This window comes from Pagrus pagrus, assembly GCF_965226575.1.
Source record: "Pagrus pagrus genome assembly, chromosome: 11".
Taxonomy (NCBI): domain Eukaryota; kingdom Metazoa; phylum Chordata; class Actinopteri; order Spariformes; family Sparidae; genus Pagrus; species Pagrus pagrus.
This window is the reverse complement of record NC_140195.1, coordinates 32,333,012-32,353,988: the sequence shown is the minus strand read 5'-3', so window position 1 is coordinate 32,353,988 and position 20,977 is coordinate 32,333,012. Positions and strand designations below refer to the sequence as shown.

The window sequence follows — 20,977 nt, the reverse complement described above, 5'->3', positions numbered from 1 at the left end:
AGCAACCCTCCCATGAATGTCATGGTTATTCAATTCTCATCTGATCGTAGATGCATGCACATTTGTCCCAGAGAGGTCTGCAACTCTCTAGAGGTGATGTGTGGGTTGGCCTTTACCTGATTTATTATTTTTCTAGTGCTTCTGGGTGATAGTTTTGATGGGCGTCCACTTCTAGGTAGAGTTGCTGTCATGTTGAAGGCCCTCCATTTGTAAATGATTTGTCTTATAGTGGATGGATGGAGCTGGAATCTTTTGGAGATGGTCTTATAGCCCTCCCCAGACTGATGGGCTGTCACTACCCTCTTCCTCATGTCCTCAGATATCTCCTTTCCTCTCGGCATTGTTGATATGTATGGAACTACAGTGGTTTGGTTGGTTTCCTCTCTTTTAATTAGTGCTGGGCAAACCTTTTCCCAAGGATGTCTCATTTCATTGGTCCGCTTAAATGATTAAAGCAACACTAGGTAGTTTTCCGGCCTTAAAATAATATTTCTAAACTCAGTTAAGTGGTAGAATAACGGTTAATAGGATGAACGGTGACACCTCTGCAGCCTGAGGGGGGTCGCGCCGGCAGAAACCGCACTGCATAACTTCCCTGAGCGGGTAGCGACATACCTGACGTAAAGAAGTCTAGTGCGACCTGCTTTACGACGCATTTATTCGTCAGTGGATTTAGCCAGCAGCTACTTGGATTTTTTGTAAACCAACACCATGGCCAAGCCAGCTAAAAAAAGCCAAGAAGGTATGAGGAGGCGAAGAAAAGAAAAAGAGAAAGTGATATAACATGAGCAGGACAGGGATAAATATTGGACCAGCTTACGCTCGGTGGTGCGAGCTGAAAGAACTGATGGCGACCGAGCCTTGATGCTACTGGATTTGTAAGTCATATATTACATATATACATATTTATTATCTTACCAACTTTTACTTTGAGTTGATTTGTTGTTATGTGGTGTTCATTGGGGCTCTATTTGTCCACAGTTAATAACTGTAATAAAGCCGGGAGATAATCTAATGCTGTCCATTTCGATAGCTTGAACGTTTTCATGCAGTGACTGTAAACGATGACTAACTTACTAAAACACTATGAACGTCTTGTCTTGTAAAGTTGCAGATTCCTTAGTTCATGCAGATAATCAACATAATTGTTGAACAGTGTGGTCGGGAGGTAACATCAGGCTATTGTTGTTATCGGTAACATTAGCATGCTACTTAGCTACTGTTGTCGTACTGAGTTGGTTGTAGTTATTACACCAAACACAATGTCAGCTTACACGTTTTCATGTAGGGATTGTAAACGATGACTAACTTACTAAAACACTATGAGCGTCTTGTCTTGAAAAGTTGCAGATTCCTTAGTTCATGCAGATAATCAACGTAATAGTTGAACAGTGTGATCGGGAGGTAACGTTAGCATGCTACTTAGCTACTGTTGTACCGAGTTGGTTGTAGTTATTGCGCCGAACACAACGTCAGCTTGCACGTTTTCATGTAGTGACTGTAAACGATGACTAACCTACTAAAACACTATGAACGTCTTGTCTTGAAAAGATGCAGATTCCTTAGTTCATGCAGATAATCAACAGAATAATACGCCGAACACAACGTCAACTTGCGATTGTATTCAGTGACTCCCGAAAACAAAGTTATATTTTCAGACGTTAATAAACACATTCACGCCCAAGCGTCGTGTTTTGGAAGTAACTTAGTCGGTGCAATCACTATAACCAACTCGGTATGAGAATAATTCTAGCATGCTAACGTGCTGTGCAGCCTATATGCTAACAAACTACCAACTGCTATCTCTGAATCTAGCTTGTTGTGGGCACTCCAGTGAGGTTTTTTCAGACGATTTCGTGATTCGCCGGCTCCGTCAACAAATTCACGTGTATTCATTTTCCCCAGGGATGCTCATACTGCGACAGTATTTACAACTCTAGTAACAGATAATTGTGCTTCTCAACCAGCCGGGGGTAGTAATGAGTCCAAACTACCTAGTGTTGCTTTAATTATGCACCCAAATGTGTTTCACCTGAGTGTTACCTGCTTGACTTTACCAATGCAGCTGGGGGTTGACTTACTTTTGCACATACACTAATTCCATGTTTCATGTAGTTTTTGGGCTACTTAAACAAGTCCCACTAAACAAGTACATGCAATTGATAAACATAAATCTGACATTTCATATATAAAAACTGGTGATGATAAAATAGGAAATAATGGTAAAACAACAGAAACATCTAAACTGCTCAAGGGGTTCACATACTTTCAAGCAGCACTGTTTCAGTTCTACCAATAAAACCCATCTGAATTGAATTGAGTTGAACAAACATGATGTCCTGACTCCAGATCTGCATGAGGTTGAGGTCCATTTGTACTCTCAAAAGGAAAGCAAATCAGCACATTCCCCAAAATGTATTTCTTGGATGGAAGACATCACCAGCATACTGACTCATCACTTAACCAGATTTTCTAATTATTAGATATTAGATATGAATTTCATCTTTGACTGCCTTGTGTATTTTCTCTGCAGTACCTCCCAAGTCTATCTCTGTGGTCGCAGCCAACAGCCTGGCTCCTTTCAGTCGTTATGAGGCCCAGAACTTCACTCTGGTTTGCATTGTTACAGGGGCAAAGCCAGCTCCCATGGTGAGATGCAGCCTTTTACTCTTCTAATCTAATCTGTCTTGAAGGTCTCAGTCTCCATAATCAAATTTGTTTCACCTCTTTGCGTGCTATAAAGGAGAACTTCATGATCCATCCTTTCATCCATTTATGATGATGAAAAACAATCTTTTGGAAATCCTGATACATTGAAGGAGGAGAACAGTACTTTCATTGCAGAATGAAATTGGGAACACTGCTGGATTTTAAATGTTTAGCGCTCTCAGACAAAAAAATCAAAAGAGAACAATGCTCCCACTTGATGCTGCAGCTAAAGCTTTGGTCTGTACACTCTGTGACCTCTGTGAAAAATGTACGAGGGATTAGACGAAAGCTGTATATGTGATAAAATAAAAATCCATTAAAAAGTGGCTTTACTCGTCATGAGTGAGACACACATATCAGTGAAAAGAAGAGGAGCTACATGACTCACAGATAAATATGAATTAATACATCATAATGTACAGCAAGAGCACAGCTTTATTGTTTATGTATGTAGATTATTTATATTTCTGTGTCTGGATTATGGAGATAATGTCACTATTAATTTGCTTTAAATGACTGTTGACTGAATGATTGTTGCCCAGAAGTGTGTCAGAGGTTGTATAAAAACAGATAATATAAGAGAAAGTGAGAAATTCTGTTTGTAATGTAATGAAAATGTTAAGCACATAATATAGTCACGTTTTGAGTGTAATGAAATAAGTCTGTACATACATGGTTGGTGGGAACCCAGTGAGGGGGTTGGCTTTAAACCAAAAACAGCACTGTGTTAAGACAACTGATTGCCACCAGTCCACACATGCCCACACAGTAATGAATTTATAATAGGTCTTCTGAAAATTTGACCAAATCTGCTGGATCAAAAATATACATACAGTAATTTTAATATTTGCTTAAATGTCCCTTGGCCATTTTCACCTCACAAGCTTCTGGTCATCCTCTGGATGAATTTTGAACCACGCCTCTTGACAGAATTGTTGAAGTTCAACTGGGAATCATCATCTTCGTCTCTGTGTGAAAAGGGGTATTGGTATCAGCCGATAAAGGCTTTTAAAATCAAATAAGTGCATAGTCCAGAAATGAACATTTCTGCAAATATGAGATTTTAATTATGCGCACACGACACAAAACATTGACTAAGTAGTTTTCCTCTTTTGACCAGTGAATGTGTACATTTTGAAAATAATTAAGAGTGGCATACTTTATTATGTTAAATCTGTTCAGGGCCACAATGTTGCCCTATTAAAGGCTACTTCAGAGCAGCTCATGATCATATAAATGTTTAAAGGGGCAATTTGTAAGACATGGCCAGATTTTTTGTTTAAAACATTCAAAATTAATGATTATCAACAGAATGTGAAGAAAAAACTGTGTTGACATTCTGTCAAAGACATCTTTGTACTGTGTTGCAGAGATACAGTATCTACTAAGGTTAGCACGTTAATCAGCTATGACATGCCAGGCGAGTTTCACTAGCTCTCTTAGCCTTTAGTGTCATAAATGAATTAAATAAACTTCCAAAATGTCAACAGAGGAAATATTTTCACACCTATTTTCCTTATAAACGAAAAAAATACAACTGTACACCCTCTGAATTCAAGTTTCTCTCTTTCAATGAAACTTAGCTTAATTGCCTTGTTAAATCATCATAAAAAACACACTTCATTCAAACTGGACAGAAACTGAATCAAAGTCACCAGAACAGTGTTGGTTTGTCTTTCAACAATCACCTCTGGTTTGGTCCAAATAAATCTTCAGTTCAGAGTAAGATGTGAAAATATTCCACTCTAACGCCGTTATCATCCGCTGCGGATGTCCGACTCTCTCTCCCCTTCATGCCTCTCCTGTCCCCACCTACTGTGTCTTCTTATCCTCGGAGTCATAGTCCTGGACAGAGCCGCTGTAAATCACCTCTGTACTGTATCCCCTGTCTTCATGATTTGCTCACCTGCCTTTGTCCCTGCCTTTCAGGTGTACTTCAAGCGGGATGGTGAGCTTATTGATGTGGTTCCAACTGCCCGGTCTTCCTCCTCAGGGGGGGACCAAAGCAAGGACCCAGGTCAGGAAAAGTTCCAGGGCAGAAGCCTGGCAGGGCTCTGGAGCTCCCAGGTCCTCACAAGTCGAGACATTGATGACACCAAAGTCCAAAAGTCCTTGTCCCTGCTGGAACAAGAGGGAAAGCTGGCTCGGCTGGGCCAAGACGGCCCCGATGGCCCCAAACAGGGACAAGAGCAAGAGTCCAAGTCAGACCCCAAGTCAACCACCGAGGTGATCCCCGAAACAGTGGTGAGCCGAGAGTTTCCCCGCTGGGTTCAGAGCAGCGACCCACTCTACTACTTCCAGCACTGGCAGCAGGTGGCAGGTGATGGCACTATGGAGGTCAGAGCCATGCTGACCTGGAGCCTCAACCCTCAGCTGGACAACGAGGCTTTGTTCAGCTGTGAGGTCAACCACCCAGCTCTGTCTATGCCCATGCAGGCAGAGGTCACACTGGGTGAGTTATGAACCTACACTCTGGCTAAGCTTAGGTTTTATATGATATCAGACTTACTGCAGGGATAGTGCTGTGAAAAACAAACAAATCCTTTGACTGGTTCGTTTTCATATTTGTTCATAGGTGTGAATTAGGGATGTCCTGGCCGATCTGAGGGATCGGGGCCGATATGGGCATTGTTTCACTGATCTGGATTGGCAATTTTGAACGTGGACCCAAGCCCGATTATTTTTAAGTCAGCTGTAAACGGAGCACAATTTGTGGCAGAACACAGACGTGCGCGTAACGTTAGTCTGGCAACCCTGTGGATAAATTATCTGCAGTGTGGAAATATTTTAAATTAGATAGCGAAAGCGGTCCAACGGCGACATGTAACATCTGCAGTACGACCGTTTCGCGAGCTGGTAACAAAAGAGCTGCATTTAATACTACACATAAGATACGGCGCATAAAAAACAAACACTCAAAGGACCACGAGTTCACTCAAGCAATACAGGCAAAGGCACCGAAGCAACAAACACTCGCGGATACTTTCAAAAGGAAAGAGAAATATCCTCGAGACAGCAACATGTACACAAATATTACAGAGAAGGTCATTGAATTCATCGCTCTGGATAACGAGCCCATCTCCGTGGTAGAGGATCAGGGTTTAGTTACTGACTTTGTTGGTTGTTTTTGTTAAAAAACAGAAAACAAATGAAAACCAATGTTGCAATAACATATGCAGAATAAGAAAGAGCCATATGAAAGTATTTACTTTGTTTCAACAAAATAAAAAAAACCTATTGAGGAACAGCTTGGATGCAGGTAATTTTTTCTTAATGCAGCTGTATTATCTAGGAAAATATTAGTTAGGGCTAAGTATCGGATCGGGACTCGGTATCGGCAGATACTAAATATTAAATGACTCGGATCGGGATTGGGGTAAAAAAAACCTGATCGGGACGGGGGGCGATCGGGACATCCCTAGTGTGAATGCATACGTGGTATTTGCGACTTCCACGAAACAGCACAGCCTCACACTCTGACCAGTGTTGGTGAGTGACGTATGTTCCCATCATGCCTTGCTGTAACTTTACAAGCCCTCACGCACCCACTGCTGAGATAGTATACTATTGTAAACCCTTAAGCTCAACGTGAATACTGTTGATACAAGCTCCCGTACACAATCACTGCTGTCGACACTCCCTGTCCATGCCCAACCGCAATCCAAATGCCAAAGGGTAATGATATGGTTTAGGAGCGATGAGGCCCGTCAGGATTGTACATGTACTAGTATCAGATGGTATGGGGGAGCACGAGGGTAGTGCTGTGCGATATGGACAAAATTTTATATCTTGATATAGCTAATTTTATATCCCGATAACGATATATATCCCGATATAGTATTTTTTCTTAGAATTCTATATATATTCAAATCAATCACATCTCAGCACTATTTTTGATAACCATGTGAATGAAAGGCAAATGAATGGCACTTTCTCCTTTTATTCGTGACTTTTTGCAGGACTGTCACAACAAATAAGAATTTGTAAACAAAAACTATTCCAAGCTTTTATGTAAATATAAAAAAATAACGATCTTTTACCGGGTAGGACAGCCAGTAGGCCTCGCGGCTGGGTTCTGCTTCTGTATCCGCATCTGATGTAACGTAACTAGTAACGTTATTTTCGTCTTCCATTGCGCTCTCCTCCGTCTCCGCCATGCTGTTGCCTCTGTTTACTCCCGGGCGACCGGTGCCGTAAACGAGTCCTTGCGGGTGAAGTAAAAATGCTACCACAAAGCAGTAGCCTTGCTGCAGTTACATTGCCTTCATACAATGAACTTGTTTTGAACTCAAAATTTGGATATCCAGCGGTCATTCCGACGTTGAGTTGTGCTTTACATGGCGTATCAAAACACAACCGTAGTGTACGTTAACGTTAATGTAGCAGCAGTGCTAAACAAGTAGCCTACATGTTAAAATTACGATATAAACGACAGAGGGTTATATCCTACAGTAGACATTTTTATATCGCACTACGATATATATCGTGATATCGCACAGCTCTACACGAGGGACAGACACATAGGTGTTCATAAGCTAGCTTGTCTAATAGCTTGTACTGTAAGGCATTAATTATCAAAAAAGTGCAATCAAAACTCAATTTGAATATTGTGTAACATGTTGATCGATGAGCAGAAGTGTTTCCAATCAGTGCAATCATTTTAAACTAAATTAAGAATTGTGGCAAGACAACCTCCCTCAAAATTATGTCGTTATTCCCTTCATGAATATTCATGCAAACATAATATCCAGTAAATCAGATTTTGAAACCATCATTTAAAGGGCCAGTGTGGAGGATTTAGTGCAGTCTCGTGGCAATGTTGCAGATTTCGACCAACTGAATGCCCTTTCTTCACTGTCCCCTTTCAATTGTGTAGGAGATCCTACAATGGCCGCTAAAACATAAAAGTGCTTGGTTTGTCCAGTCTGGGCTACAATAGAAAGATATGGTGCAACATAGTGGGCTCCATGGAAGAGGACCTGCCAAGCCCTCAGGAAGTGCCCCAGGCTTTGAAGCCAATTTCCCAACCATAGAAGGGAACTTTGATATGCTAGCAAATAAGCTGGACATTCATGTGACCATCATCTGACTGACTGTACATCCACATTGTACAGTCAGTGCCTTTTAGCCCATTGAAACTATTCTTGTGGCCTGGGTTGTTTGGAGAAACTCATTGTTGCAGTTCGGTCGATAGATGCTAGTGTTAATAATTGTTTTGCATACTGGATAAAATACTTTAATAATCTTCTATTTTAATCTCATTTCATTAATGTCTCACTCTGCTGCTGTCTTTATACAACATAATTACAAATGGTTAGATTTTTGTTTACTGTAAAATTAATACACCAGAACAGAATTATTAAATTGAGTGAACGTTCCATGGATTTTATAAGTCAACAGTTAAGTGTAGCCTCAACTTAACCTACTGAAAATTTATTGAGGCACATGTTGTAAGGATGCAGGGCAGTCTTGAAGCACTCTAAAGTTCCACATATTTAAAATGACTGTGTGTGGATTTAAGGATGTACTCCAGAAAGGTTGTCCAAGGTTAGAGTTCTTGTGATTGAAGCAGTGATTTAGTGGTTTAGGGTGTAGTTTCAGTCAGTTCCCTTTCTCGACACTATTACTCAGACCACCTTCTTATAATATTCAGAATATTCTGTAAGTACTGAAGTCATACAGTCCTGACCATTAAGTGTAAAAATAGTGGACAGAGCCACTGTGACGTCACCCACGTCATGAATGAAGCTTCTTGTAGTTTTAGCAGTTTGTAGTGCTTCACCGTAGGTGGTTTATACCAGTACCTCATCGGTACTGTATGTGCTGCTATGACTTTCCTATTATTCATACATCTTGCTTTTAAAACATCTTCACGATGGCAGTTCAACATGTTACATGTTTTTTTCAACATGGTATTTTACTTTTCTATCAGCTGCTCCCAGAGGACCCAAGCTGACCATGAGCCCCAATAAGGCCAAGGTGGGAGACACAGTGCGGATCACTGTCCAGGGTTTCCAGCTGGGACCTTCAGCAGTAAGTTTCCAAAAATAGTAGCTCTCTAAAAAGTGGTCAGATGAGTGCCGTCTTATTTTCCAGAGCTTTCCCTGTTCGAAGTGTACCACAAGTTTTTGGACTGAGTTCCTTCCTTCCAGGCAGCAATTGGTTTCAGCTCCATTCTGTCCACTTTGGAAATCAACTAGCAGAGATTTTAGTTACAGTGTGACATTTGATGCAGTGAAGCTGTAGGAAGCAGGGACAATGTTAAAACTCTCCATACTGCTTCTTTCAAGGAAATGGTTGGTTTTCGAGATGCTATTTGTCTTTATAATAAAATTTGTGAGTGCAGATGTATTTACTTGCCCTAATCAAGCATGAGATATTCAATCACTGAGATTCAGTGATTCAATCACTGTGTTCAGATGAATTATGTTATGTCTGTGTAGCATGTGACTGGCACATCTTAAGGTTAGGTACCTTACTGTACATTAGCCTTAAGCCAGCAAGCAACAGCAGGCAATAAGGGTGTTATTCCTTGTGTGTCTGTGTGTGTGGCCAGTTCATTCATTCCCCTACAGTCAACAGTGGAGCGCTGCCCACCAATCTGCTTCAGTGCAGTGTTACAGGTTAAGAAAGAGGTTTAGAGACATCACAGCAACTGCTGCTGGAGAGATCTGTGTTCTCACACCTTGTTTTCTCAGCTCACATTGTGACCTGACCTTGCAGCTCCCTTCCCACACACCTGTGTATGTCCACAGAGCGAGGTCTTCCCTGAGCCCATGTTCACTTGGACCAAGGTCGGTGGCCCTCTGCTAGATGGCAGCGAGGAGCACAATGGAAGGGAACTCGTCCTGGATAGAGTTCCTGCTGAGCTCAATGGCTCCATGTTCCGCTGCACAGCACAGAATCCTCTGGGATCCACAGACACCCACACCCGCCTCATTGTGTTTGGTGAGTCTGTTTGTGGGGGACTTTGGTTCTGATCATATATCATCTGTTCAGTGTGCTCACAGTTAATGTTACTTTTTGTGTGTTTTTGCAGACAACCCAAGGCTAAGGAAAGGAAGAGAACATTTTATTGGTAGGTCATTTTATGTCATAGTCAGTTTAGGCACTGTTACAACTACTGTGGTACCTTCCCCTTAATGTAATAAACCAGTAGTATAAACAGGGTTACCACAGGAACCTGGGCTCCTTTTACTGTCAGTTTGAGCATTTGCAAAACTTTTTTATTTAAAAAGCAAACACATTTTGGTCGCAATTTCTTTTAGTGTACAATAGTAAGACGTAGTAAGACTACTTTTTGTCAAATTAGACTAAATAGAACTAATATGGTCTTAATTAGGCAGTAAACAAAGACAGTTATACCCTAAGTAAACTAATAAGACACAATGAGCCATAATTGGTATGAAATTAGGCAAAAACTAGAAACGATATGGTCTTTATTAGAAATGACACTGTTATACCCTACTAGTGAGACGTAACAAGCCAAATTTTATATCAAATTAGACAAAATATAGAAATAAGAGTAAACAAAGTTATACCCTAGGTACAGACCATTACACCAAAAGCACGCTGTAATAAGAAACTGCATAATGCATTATTAGACCTAAAATGTGTATACTTAGACTACTATACCAAATTATACTCTAATTAGAAACCAAATAGGAGATTCTCATATACTATCAGATACAAGATCATGCAATAATAAAATGCAATTCCATATCAGATACAAAATATATTCATTAGACACTGCCCCTACTAACTAATAATACTGTAGACACCACACTTAATGCTACCAAAAGGCCATCAAGGCCATCATTTGACGAATGTAGTGCCATATCAATAATGGTCACACAAAGAACAGAGCTCAGAGGATGATGCATTTATTTGGGCTTTATTTAACATAGTTTCACTTTATTACATTTGTTGATAATCACAACCTTGTTTGCACCTTATTGGACTTTCTTTGAGGTTAATTACTGACAAATTACAGGAAAACTGTCTGTATTAGACCCTTTTTAGACATTTGTAGAGGTTAATTAGCAACACATTACATCAGACCACCTGTTTGGCTGGACCAGTACAATTCTATACTTCTGACAAACATATCCAGTAAATTGTAAGTGCTGTGTCGTAGGCACCTCTCATCCAAGAGGCTTCTTCAGTTCCAACTAACTGGAAGGTTATAGAATATCTGCAAAAACTGGAAATGGACAAAGTCATTGACAGACCAATGTATTACCGACTGTAGCCTGGGGAAGCCATCCCCTGCTGTCCCACTTACATCAGAAGGAAAAAAATCATTCCTTTGAGGACAACAGTGTCAACATCTTGGCAAGAGAAGACAGATGGTTTGAAAGGGGAGTAAAGGAATCCATCGATGTCAAACTGGAATGACCGTCTTTGAACAGAGGTGGTGGCCTAAGACATTACTTATCACCCACCTACAATGCAGTACAAATGGCCCTAATGACTCTGAAACTCCGAGCTCACGTGTCCTTAACGACTCTGTAAGGACACTCCCATACAGAGTTTAAAAGCCTGCAGCTCCTCCAGTTAGTTAAAACTGAAGAAGTCTGGATGAGAGGTGAACGTCTTCAAGAAACTGAAACAAGTCCAGTTACCTATGATACAGCACATAGAATTACCATGACCTGAATGACTGAGAACCTTCATCAACATCTCCAGCAAAATGAAATTATAAAATGCATGGCAGAAAAAGTGCCATCATGATAAAATGAGGTCACGCTCAATGTAACAAACTTCTGTGTGCAGACGTTCTTCTTCCCCTCCCTACACCAAATCTCGGTCACAGTGGAAGGGAGGAACTGTTGTACTGAGCAGCTGGGGAGATAAGATGTGCTGTCTTCCAGACAACTGATGTCACATTCTGTTCCTCCAGCATCTAACCCTCACTATATCTCATATTAGAGATGCAATGGCACCACGATAAACCAAATTCCATATTCTTCCATCAGTTACAACGTGACTTAGGTAAGCTTGATAATTAAATGTCTGACAGAGTCTGTTTAATTCTGGCACCACACCTCAAGTCATTCACTTAGCATTAGCTTTCAGCAGGAGCAACCCACTGCAGGCAGCTGAGATGATGGTGGGCTACCAGGCCTGAGAAATGTAGTCATACACTGAGAGGACAGTTGATGTTTAATCCTATTGCCACTTTTTCTGCCATGCAATTTATAAGTACATTTTACTGGAAATGTTTGTCAGAAGTGTAGAATTGTACTGGTCCAGCCAAACAGGGGGTCTGTTGTAATGTGTCACTAATTAATCTCTGTATGTCTAATAAGGGTCTAATAAGGTTGTGATTATCAACAAATGTAATATAGTGAAGCTATGTTAAAAAAATCCCAAATAAATGCATCATCCTCTGAGCTCTGTTCTTTGTTTGTGTTATGTTGGAGTTCTTTCAGTAGACCCAAATGCAGAGACCAGAGACAGACTTCAGGGAGCAAAAGGTTTGTTTACAATAGTGGGTTCAGGTGGTGATGTGGGTGAGATGACCAGGCTGGCAGTTAGGCCGGTAGACAGGCCGGAAGGCGAGCAGGCAGGCAGGGTTTCGTTGGCGTTGGAGTTGTTTACGGCTCTCCTGAGCCAGCCAGTCTGTCACTGCCTGCACCTTGGAGGGGTCCGCCCTCAACTGCCCCTGCTCGATGACGAATCCCAGGAACTCCACAGATGTCGAATGGAAGAGACATTTCTCAGCCTTGACAAACAGTTTGTTCTCAACAAGTCTTTGTAACACCGTTCGGACATGCTGAACGTGTTCTTCAAGGGTTCGGGAAGAAATAAGTATATCGTCCAAATATACAAAAACAAAACGATTCAGCGTGTCACGGAGAATGTCGTTAACCAGACCTTGAAACACCGCTGGAGCGTTGGTGAGGCCAAAAGGCATAACTAAATATTCAAAATGACCAAGGGGCGTATTAAAAGCCATCTTCCACGCATCATTCTCGCATATGCGTACCAGATGGTATGCATTTCATACGTCCAATTTGGAGAAGATGGTGGCTTGGTGAAGGGGGTAAAAGCAGAGTCAATGAGGGGTAACGGGTACTTGTTTTTAACGGTGATGTCATTCAAACCTCTGTAGTCGATGCAGGGTCAGAGTGATCCATCCTTCTTCCCCACGAAAAACAAGCCCGCCCCCACAGTCGAGGAGGACTGACGGATTAGGCTTGCAGCGAGACAGTCCCAGATGTAGATCTCCATGGCATCCCGTTCTGGACGGTGTGAGGTTGTAGAGACGACTTGAGGGGAGAGTGGAACCAAGAAGCAGGTATGTGGCACAGTCATAAGGTTGGTGGGGTGGTAGTGAGTGTGTGCGATCCTTACTGAAAACATCACCAAAGTCATGGTAGGGAGAGGGGACAGAGGTGAGGTCAGTAGGTGTCAGAAAGGCAGGAGTAACTTGAGTACAGAAGGGGGCAGCAGAGTGAAGGCAGTTGGAGTGACACTCTCCAGCTTCTAATCCTGTCAATTTGGGGGTTGTGCAGTTTTAGCCACGGGAGACCAAGGACTAGGGGTGATTGAGGTGAGGGGATTACAAATAATTGAATCTTCTCACTATGATTGCCAGACAGGAGGAGAGTCAAAGGGACAGTGCGTGAGTGACTTAAGCAAGCAGTCTAAAGAAAACATCTTTAGGTGCGGGGAGAGGGAGTGTGGGGATGTGAGCTTGATTTACTGTGTCAGAGTCATTAAAGTTGTAATCTGAGCCCGAGTCAACGAGCACCAGCAGAGGGAGAGCCTGTAGAGACCATGAGAGGGTGCCCTGGAGCTGGATACGAGAGGGGGAAGTTGTAGAAGTGGTGGTTCGGCTCATCAGTGCTCCCCTGTCGCGTGATGAGCACGGGTTTTTGGTCAAAGACGACAGAGGGAAATGACAAGGCCGGAAACACCACAGTACAAACAGAGTCCAGTCTTGAATCTGCACTGGCGTTCGGCTGGGGAGGCCCTTTCCCTACGTCTCCTCTCAGTCCATCATCCAGATGAATGGCTAAGGAAATTAGTTCTTCAAGTGAGAGAGGTGTTGTCACCAGCGGCCAACTCATCCTGGATGTTATCCGCTAATCCCTGTGAAAACACCACCTGAAGCACAGCCTCATCCCACACAGTCTCTGCCGCTAAAATTCTGAAATGTATAGCGAAATTAGCTACAGAATCTGCCCCTTGCTTTAGGGAGAGCAGCCACTTGGAGATCTCTTTACCCTGCACTGGGTGGTCAAATATTTTAAGCAATTCAGCAGAAAACAGGGACAAAAGTGACAAAAAGGGGCCTGAGACTTGGAGGCAGCTACAGCCCACTGGGTGCCCTATCACACTACGAACTCATAACAAAAGCAATCTTGGCTCTGTGAGTGGCATAAGTGCTGGGCTGCTGGTCAAAAACTAAAGAACATTGATGTAAGAATTGCTCACACTGACCTAACTCACCGGAATACCTAGCAGGTATGGGGATGAACGGCTCACGAGAGGAGGAGGGAATAACCACCGGAGCAGGTAGTGGAGCAGCAAGTGGTGGTGAGGGATTTGCTTCAGAAGAGACGTGTAAGGGTAATAATCTGTCACTGATGTGGTGGAAGCAGGTGCGCCACTCTGCTGCTGCTGCCCCTGCCATGCCCACACACACACACACACACACACACACACACACACACACACACACACACACACACACAGGGAAAGGAGCAGGTGAGGGAGAAAGGGAGGGAGAAAAGGAGGGGGAAAAGGAGGGGGGGGGGACACTGTCAGTGTTCTACTGCCACAGTAGAACACTGACAGTGTGACCATTATTGATATGGTCAAATGACAGCCTGTGTTGTGTCATTAAGCCATGGTAGGTCCATGTTGGTACCATTAAGTGTGGTGTCTACAGTATTGTTTGGTAGTAAGGGGAATAAAGCATTCCCCTTACTAGATAGATAGATTTTTGCACTTGAAATTGAAGTGCATTTTATTTCTTATTGCATGATCTTGTAAAATTGTATGGATGGTATAGTAGTGTCTAAGTATAGCAAATTTTAGGTCTAATAATGCATTATATGCAGTTTCCAATTACAGCGTGATTTAGGTGTATGGTTTACAGAATAATAAGGATGTACATCTTATTACTTATAACAGTGTCATTTTATTTTCTAATAAAGACTACTGTATTATTTTAGTATAATTTCAAACAAAGTGTGGCTTATTATGTCTTATTAGTGTAAGTAAAATAAAATAATAGTGCGACAGACATTTTTTTGGTAAATCACTGATAAAAGGAGCCCCAAATGCAACATTGAAGTGGTTTTATGAAATGAGTAATCACATGAATAAATGTGCATGTGTGTTAAATATATTGACACAATAATACTTTTTCAAAAGTCTGTTCATTTTATTGTGGCATTTCCCCAGTAATACTTTGATGCCACTTTTCATTTCATAATGTGAGTTTTCCTGACAGTGGTGTTGGTAGCTTAGCACGGCTGCATATTGTCTGGCTCTCTGCACATGAGATTTGTTGATGATATTATTACAGAATTTGGACTTATCCATTAATGAGAAGTTGTTACATTACACACTTAACTGTCAGCATGTTGATTTTAATGTAAATTGTTATGATATGAATCTACAGCAATGCTCTGTATGCTGTCTTGTTTGTGTGCAGCCACTGATGCAGCGGTCAGCCAGCGCTCCCTAACATTAACCTCCTTGTTGCTGCTGCTGAGCTTTACATGTGAGCTGACGTGATCCAAGACTGCTGCTCATCCCCATGCCACCACCCATGTTTTCCTGTGGCACCTGCTCTTTAATGATTCCCTGGCAGTAGCTAAATGTCCATTCAGCTGGTAGCAGCAACACTCAGTGCTGCTGGAACATGAAAGGTGCAGCAGGTCTTAACCCTTAAAGAGAGGACAAATTCTGATCCAGCATAGGAACAAAGGTCCAGATGCTTTACAACATGCTGCTACACTATGAGCAACTTAGCTGATTAGTTACTCGACTCCGAATGATTATGAGAATGTAGGTGGCTCTAACTGCATCACACTGGGGGAAATCTTGAAATGATCAAGCCTGTAAATGTCTGCAGGGTTCACATGAGATCCCAGGGAATAATGGCACTAGAGAATCGTAGTCCTGGTAGGCTATAGGCTGGCCAATCAGCATAACCAGTTCTCATACTGACAAGAAGTTGCAGAACCATCATTTGTATTATTTGGTTAAGGCCATTATTATCTTGGATCTGTGGAGAAGCAATGTTATTTGTGTTCTCAGAAATCAAGAAATTTAAAATACATTAGTTTTATTTCATTGTGCAAAACAGCTGTTCACATCTAGCTCATGTGACTGAGTTCTTTCGTTTGGGTCCTGTCTCTGCTCCCGTCTTTGCTTGAGTCTCTGGAGACCAAATTAAAAACTTTGATTAAAAAAAAAAAAAAAAAGCTTTCTTTCATTAATTTCTTCATTCTCAACATGGGCTAAATCATAGTAATGTCTAAGGATACTCAAGCAGGATCACTCCAACCCTCTGTTACTGCTGGACTCTGAGCTTTGTGCTGATTACAAGAAGTGTTTCCTTGTTTAAATAATAGAGCTCTCCTTTGTGAATTTAAGAATGTGCTACTGGACGTTATTAAAAGCTCCAAATGATCTCAACTCATTCAGTGTAATTCTTAGTAAGTATTTTCTTTGAAATAACTGTATATATCTAGGTATATCATATCCCCATATGTGAGACGCTTCACTTCCATGAGCAGTCTTTTTATCTTTTATGTCATCTTAACTGTCAAGTTGTCATGTAAGATGGCAATTTGGGAGTGAGCGTCTTTTGCACCCCATATGCCTTTTTTCAATCTTCCTAGTGGCAACTGCTGATAAAAAAAACAAAAAAAAAAAACAAAGCACTTACAAGAAGTGAGGTAGAATTATGTGTGAGAGCACATGAGTGTGTGAGATATGTTAGAAAAATGACAGGTATTCCTTGAGGACAAAGAAAAGTTAGTGACAAATGGCAGGATGGTTTAAGGCAGGAAGAACTCCAGAATCTGATCTGAAACTGCCTAAACCCCCACATCTCCAGATGTGGCCCAGAAGTCACAGGGTTGTGTAAATAAACAAAAACAAAGAAACAAGCTCAGCCACATGGAATGAGTATTAACTGTTATAATATGCTTCGCTGGTACCGAGTTACTCACTCATTACTAAGTAATATCCTGTTCATTTATATAGGGTGTTTAATATTCAACAGCGAAGCGTGCCACCCTTTATTAATTTTGAGAAACAAATGAGAGTATCTATGAAATCATGTCGCTGCTCTTTTCACAGGAGATGATAAAACAAAAATGAAATCATAGGATCTTGCTCCTGTCTCTTGATACTGTTTCTTGACTAATGGACCTTGCTTCTTGACCCTTGCCAGACCTAGCCTGCATGCTAAGCCACATATAGCAAGCTGAAGACGAAGACCTGTCAACATGGCGATGATGGTGCTGGATTCACATAAGCAAAAATGATCCATGGTCAACATATCAACTTAACATGCCCACGGGCATTGTTTTACTCACATGGCATGCCGCAGTGTCAAGTGTTTGGCCTGAACATACAACTTCAGTTTCCCTTATGCACAGTCAGTGTTGAATTTTTACTTGCCATTCTGAAATTGTACTTTTTTTGCCCGTTTATCATTCTTGTGCCCACAAGAATCTGAGTATTGTGTGAATCACGTGTCTTTTGATGAAATAGTCATTTATATATATATAAGCTGATTTTCCTGTCCTTAATATGAGGTAAGAATTGGCAGAAAACTGACAAATAACTCATTTTCAGCCACTGCCAAACCTGAGGATGAGCCAAGTCTGCCACTTGTGGTATACTTCAACCTTTGTTGTGTGTTGTTGGACTCGGGCCACCAGTGGTGCCACCCTTCACCTGTATCTCTCAGACTAGATTTGGCCCAGTCTTTGCCAGACTAGAACTATTGGCAGAGAACTGCAGCCGCAACTCACACCAAGACTATGCTGACTTTGACCTGCCGAGGTTACGCGACGTTGGGCCTGTTGTTTTCGGGCATGTGTGATTCGGGCCAAGCGTGGAACTTCACAACAGATTTTGAACAGGCACATTTGCGGTAACCTGCTTTGATTGACAGGACCACTTACGCATAGAACGAGTGCAGAATGAATTGGGCAGTGCACTCTGCTGGCTCCAAGTGAAAATGGCTGTATATGACACCAGGAACAAACACAGCCTCCGACTGACAGAGGCTAGTTTGGCACCCTGGGGCTGCGTTAGCTAATAGGGGCGGTAGCTCAATGACAGCTAGTTAAAATTAGCAGCAGTTAGTGGTTAGTTAACTTTAGCAACAAGTAAAATTCCCTCAATCACCTTGGTACTTTCATATCGTCAAACTGGCCTTCTAACATTTTAAGTACAAATTGTACCACTGTAGTTGAGGTCAAGAAAAATATTCATGACACAATTATAATGATGTCATTACACATTATCAACGATGTCATAACAGCCAATGTCAAAACCAACCACACATGATAGTTTAATGTAATGCTAACACATAAAGCTAAAGAGTTTTAAGTTGATAATTAGGCCTGCTGTGGCATGTTCATGACTGTATGTTGTCTTGTTTAATGTCAGGTTGTCATACCAAAGACATCTCAAACAAAAGCAACTTTGTATTAAAAGTTATGAACTTGACTGACACTTCATGACAACAGTCATAAACAATAACAAAAACCTAATTGTGTACATGACAGGTGTCATGTCAGTCTTATGCATACCCTGCAAATAAAGTGTTGCCCAATTTTTTAACTCTTTCCTGCTCAGGTTAAAAGGTAATGGTATGTTTCTTTATTAACTAACACAATATCACCAGATACAAAAGCTATTTTTTAATAGCACATGAACTATCTTAGAGCTATTTTTTATACTTTTGTTTTCTGAAAAGGAGGTGAAGAAATTCATGTATGTGGACCATACTCTTTTCCCATTGTTTTACAGATCTGGGATATCCTGATGGGAGCAGTCAGCAATTGGACTCTCTTACTGTACTTAGGCACAATGACACTGAGCTAAACATCAGCACACTCATTTTCACAGTGACAATGCTAACATTTTGAGCAGGTTTCATTTTCCTATGGTCAACATTTAAGCTAATGCTACATGCTACAGTACCATTTGACAATAAGCAAACAAGAAATAGAGATGAGGCTGATGGGAATGCAAATTGTTAAAAAGTTAAAATGATGAACTATTGATGGTACTAGATCAAGGGTGGCCAACCAGTCATTCACAAACTAGTGTTACAACATGAAACTGTTATCACTGACAGTCCATCTCTGACAGAGAATCTACTCTCTTGCAGAAAATGACTGTTGTCTTGTTTTGTAGACACATTTATTCACACATTTGAATATTCATAGTGAATATTATCATGATTCTCACCCAGACAGGTTATATGCATGCAATAACAGAATACAGCAAATACATCTGTTTTTTTCATTAAGTTAGGAAATAAAAAGATCCAACACAGTACATGCTGCAGTTGTGGGGCTTTATTTGAAGCAGTGTCCATGTGTACGCTATTTTACAGGATCACACATCATGTCCACTACCCCTCTGACAGGCCTGTCCTGAACTCCACTTCTCCTCTCGAATACACAACTCAAGGAAATCTCATCTGACACCAAACTAAAACCAAAGGATCAAGTTTCACCAAGTTGTGTACAATTAAGAGTGACCCCTGGTTAGATGAAGTCAACACTGTTCTATAGATTTAGAAAGAAGACTGGGCTCTTTAAAAAAAGGGTTCTTAAATAAAAGTCGAGACATGTAGGACCTGGAGGTGTGTGATTGTAAAAGGCAGAGAGAGAGAGTGGCAGGCAGCTCCAGTGTGTGTGAGGCAGGGGGGCTGCAGGTGCCTTCCCTCCCTGTGTCAGTGCAATTCATTCTCCACCCACTCACACTAGTAGTCCCTTAAAAACAAAATAGAGTTGTAAAGGCAGTTATATTTCACATTATATCAGCTTCTGGTGTTACTCTCTATACTTCATAATTAATATAGTATATACACTGGTTGATAGTATTGGTATGAAGCTCTATTTACATTTCTGTCTATTCACAAACACAAAGAATACCTGTAGGATGGGTATACCTGGTGCCATGAGCAGTCAGTCAGTGTGTCAGCAGTGTTCTCTGCACATACACAATCTAACTAACGCTGTCTTGCAAATGTTTTTTTTTAATGTCATTTATATGTATGTGCTTTGTCAAACATCAGGTCGTGTGACTTAACCAAGCGCACAGGTGTCTGATTTTTCCCTTTACTGCAGTTTGTCAAACGCTTTGAAAAGACTGAGGCCTACAACAATCAATAACCTCCTTAGAAAAGTCATGTGATCAGGACTCGAGCAGTAAGCAGTCCTCGTTCTCACTGGCAGGAAGCATGAGCTGCTGCTCGTAGTACAGACTTTTGGCATAGTTGATTTCTTGAGAGATTTTGATGGCGAGACTCTCACTCTTCACATGGACCTGTGGAGAGGATTGTTACACAGTCAACAACACAGTGGAAACACTAATGCTGGGATCACACACACAAACATATGAGGGACTGGGAATAAAAATAAGCATGAACATGGACAATGGGCTCCACAGTTATTACTCCTGTCTGTTCACTTTTACATATTATGTAGGTCCTGAAAGACCAGGAGCTGATTTTGGTTGGTATCAACATCTTTTCTGGGATGTTTTTGCTCTGATCACTGCAGGGCTCTGTTCTTCTAATGCTGTGATAAGTCTATACAATATCTGAGTTTTCTGAATTACTGGGATAGCACCATGAATGAATGCTGATGTATGTGATAAGGGTTTTCTGAATGAAGGTGAAGATGAAAACATTCATGATCACTGGGTGTTGATGGTGGGTGTCTTTCCCTTTAAGCTGTAGAAAGATGATGTGAGTGCAGAGAATGGACTTGCATTTCTATAGCACTTTTTCCAGTCTACTGACCGCTCAAAGCCCTTTACAACACTTGTCACATTCACCCATTCAAGGTGCCAACCGCTCATCAGGAGCAATTTGGGGTTCAGTATCTTGCTCAAGGATACTTCGACGTGCAGCTGGGGGATCTGGGGAATCGAACCAACAACCTTCTGATTACTGGACGACCCATGTTTTAATGTGAATTGTGTGTATTGTTGAGCTTTGTCAAAGGGTATCTGTCCATCAATCAATCTAATCATCCATCCATCC

General features: G+C 41.4%; 2 protein-coding genes across 21 annotated transcripts in view; one reads left to right on the top strand and one right to left on the bottom strand.

Annotated features, from left to right (window-relative positions):
* The window catches only part of igsf21b (immunoglobin superfamily, member 21b), a gene marked incomplete at its 3' end in the record, with an annotated part of 52,560 nt that extends 36,194 nt beyond the window's left edge, over positions 1–16,366 (top strand). For 7 of the 9 annotated variants that reach the window (XM_084367257.1, XM_084367256.1, XM_084367252.1 and 4 more), the window contains 6 exons: positions 2,534–2,649; positions 4,639–5,161; positions 8,642–8,742; positions 9,465–9,657; positions 9,749–9,787; positions 15,383–16,366. In XM_084367257.1, coding sequence (XP_084223383.1) covers positions 2,534–2,649; positions 4,639–5,161; positions 8,642–8,742; positions 9,465–9,657; positions 9,749–9,787; positions 15,383–15,465 — 1,055 coding nt within the window. Of the gene's footprint in view, positions 1–2,533; positions 2,650–4,638; positions 5,162–8,641; positions 8,743–9,464; positions 9,658–9,748; positions 9,788–11,484; positions 11,550–12,826; positions 12,894–15,382 lie in introns of those variants that run through there. The other 2 variants (XM_084367255.1, XM_084367253.1) reach the window with 2 other exon arrangements.
* vps13d (vacuolar protein sorting 13 homolog D) overlaps positions 10,135–20,977 on the bottom strand; it is a 150,396-nt gene continuing 139,553 nt past the window's right edge. For 6 of the 12 annotated variants that reach the window (XM_084367243.1, XM_084367245.1, XM_084367249.1 and 3 more), the window contains one exon: positions 10,135–14,346. In XM_084367243.1, coding sequence (XP_084223369.1) covers positions 14,161–14,346 — 186 coding nt within the window. In that variant the 3' untranslated portion in view covers positions 10,135–14,160. Of the gene's footprint in view, positions 14,347–19,262; positions 20,257–20,977 lie in introns of those variants that run through there. The other 6 variants (XM_084367247.1, XM_084367248.1, XM_084367240.1 and 3 more) reach the window with 2 other exon arrangements.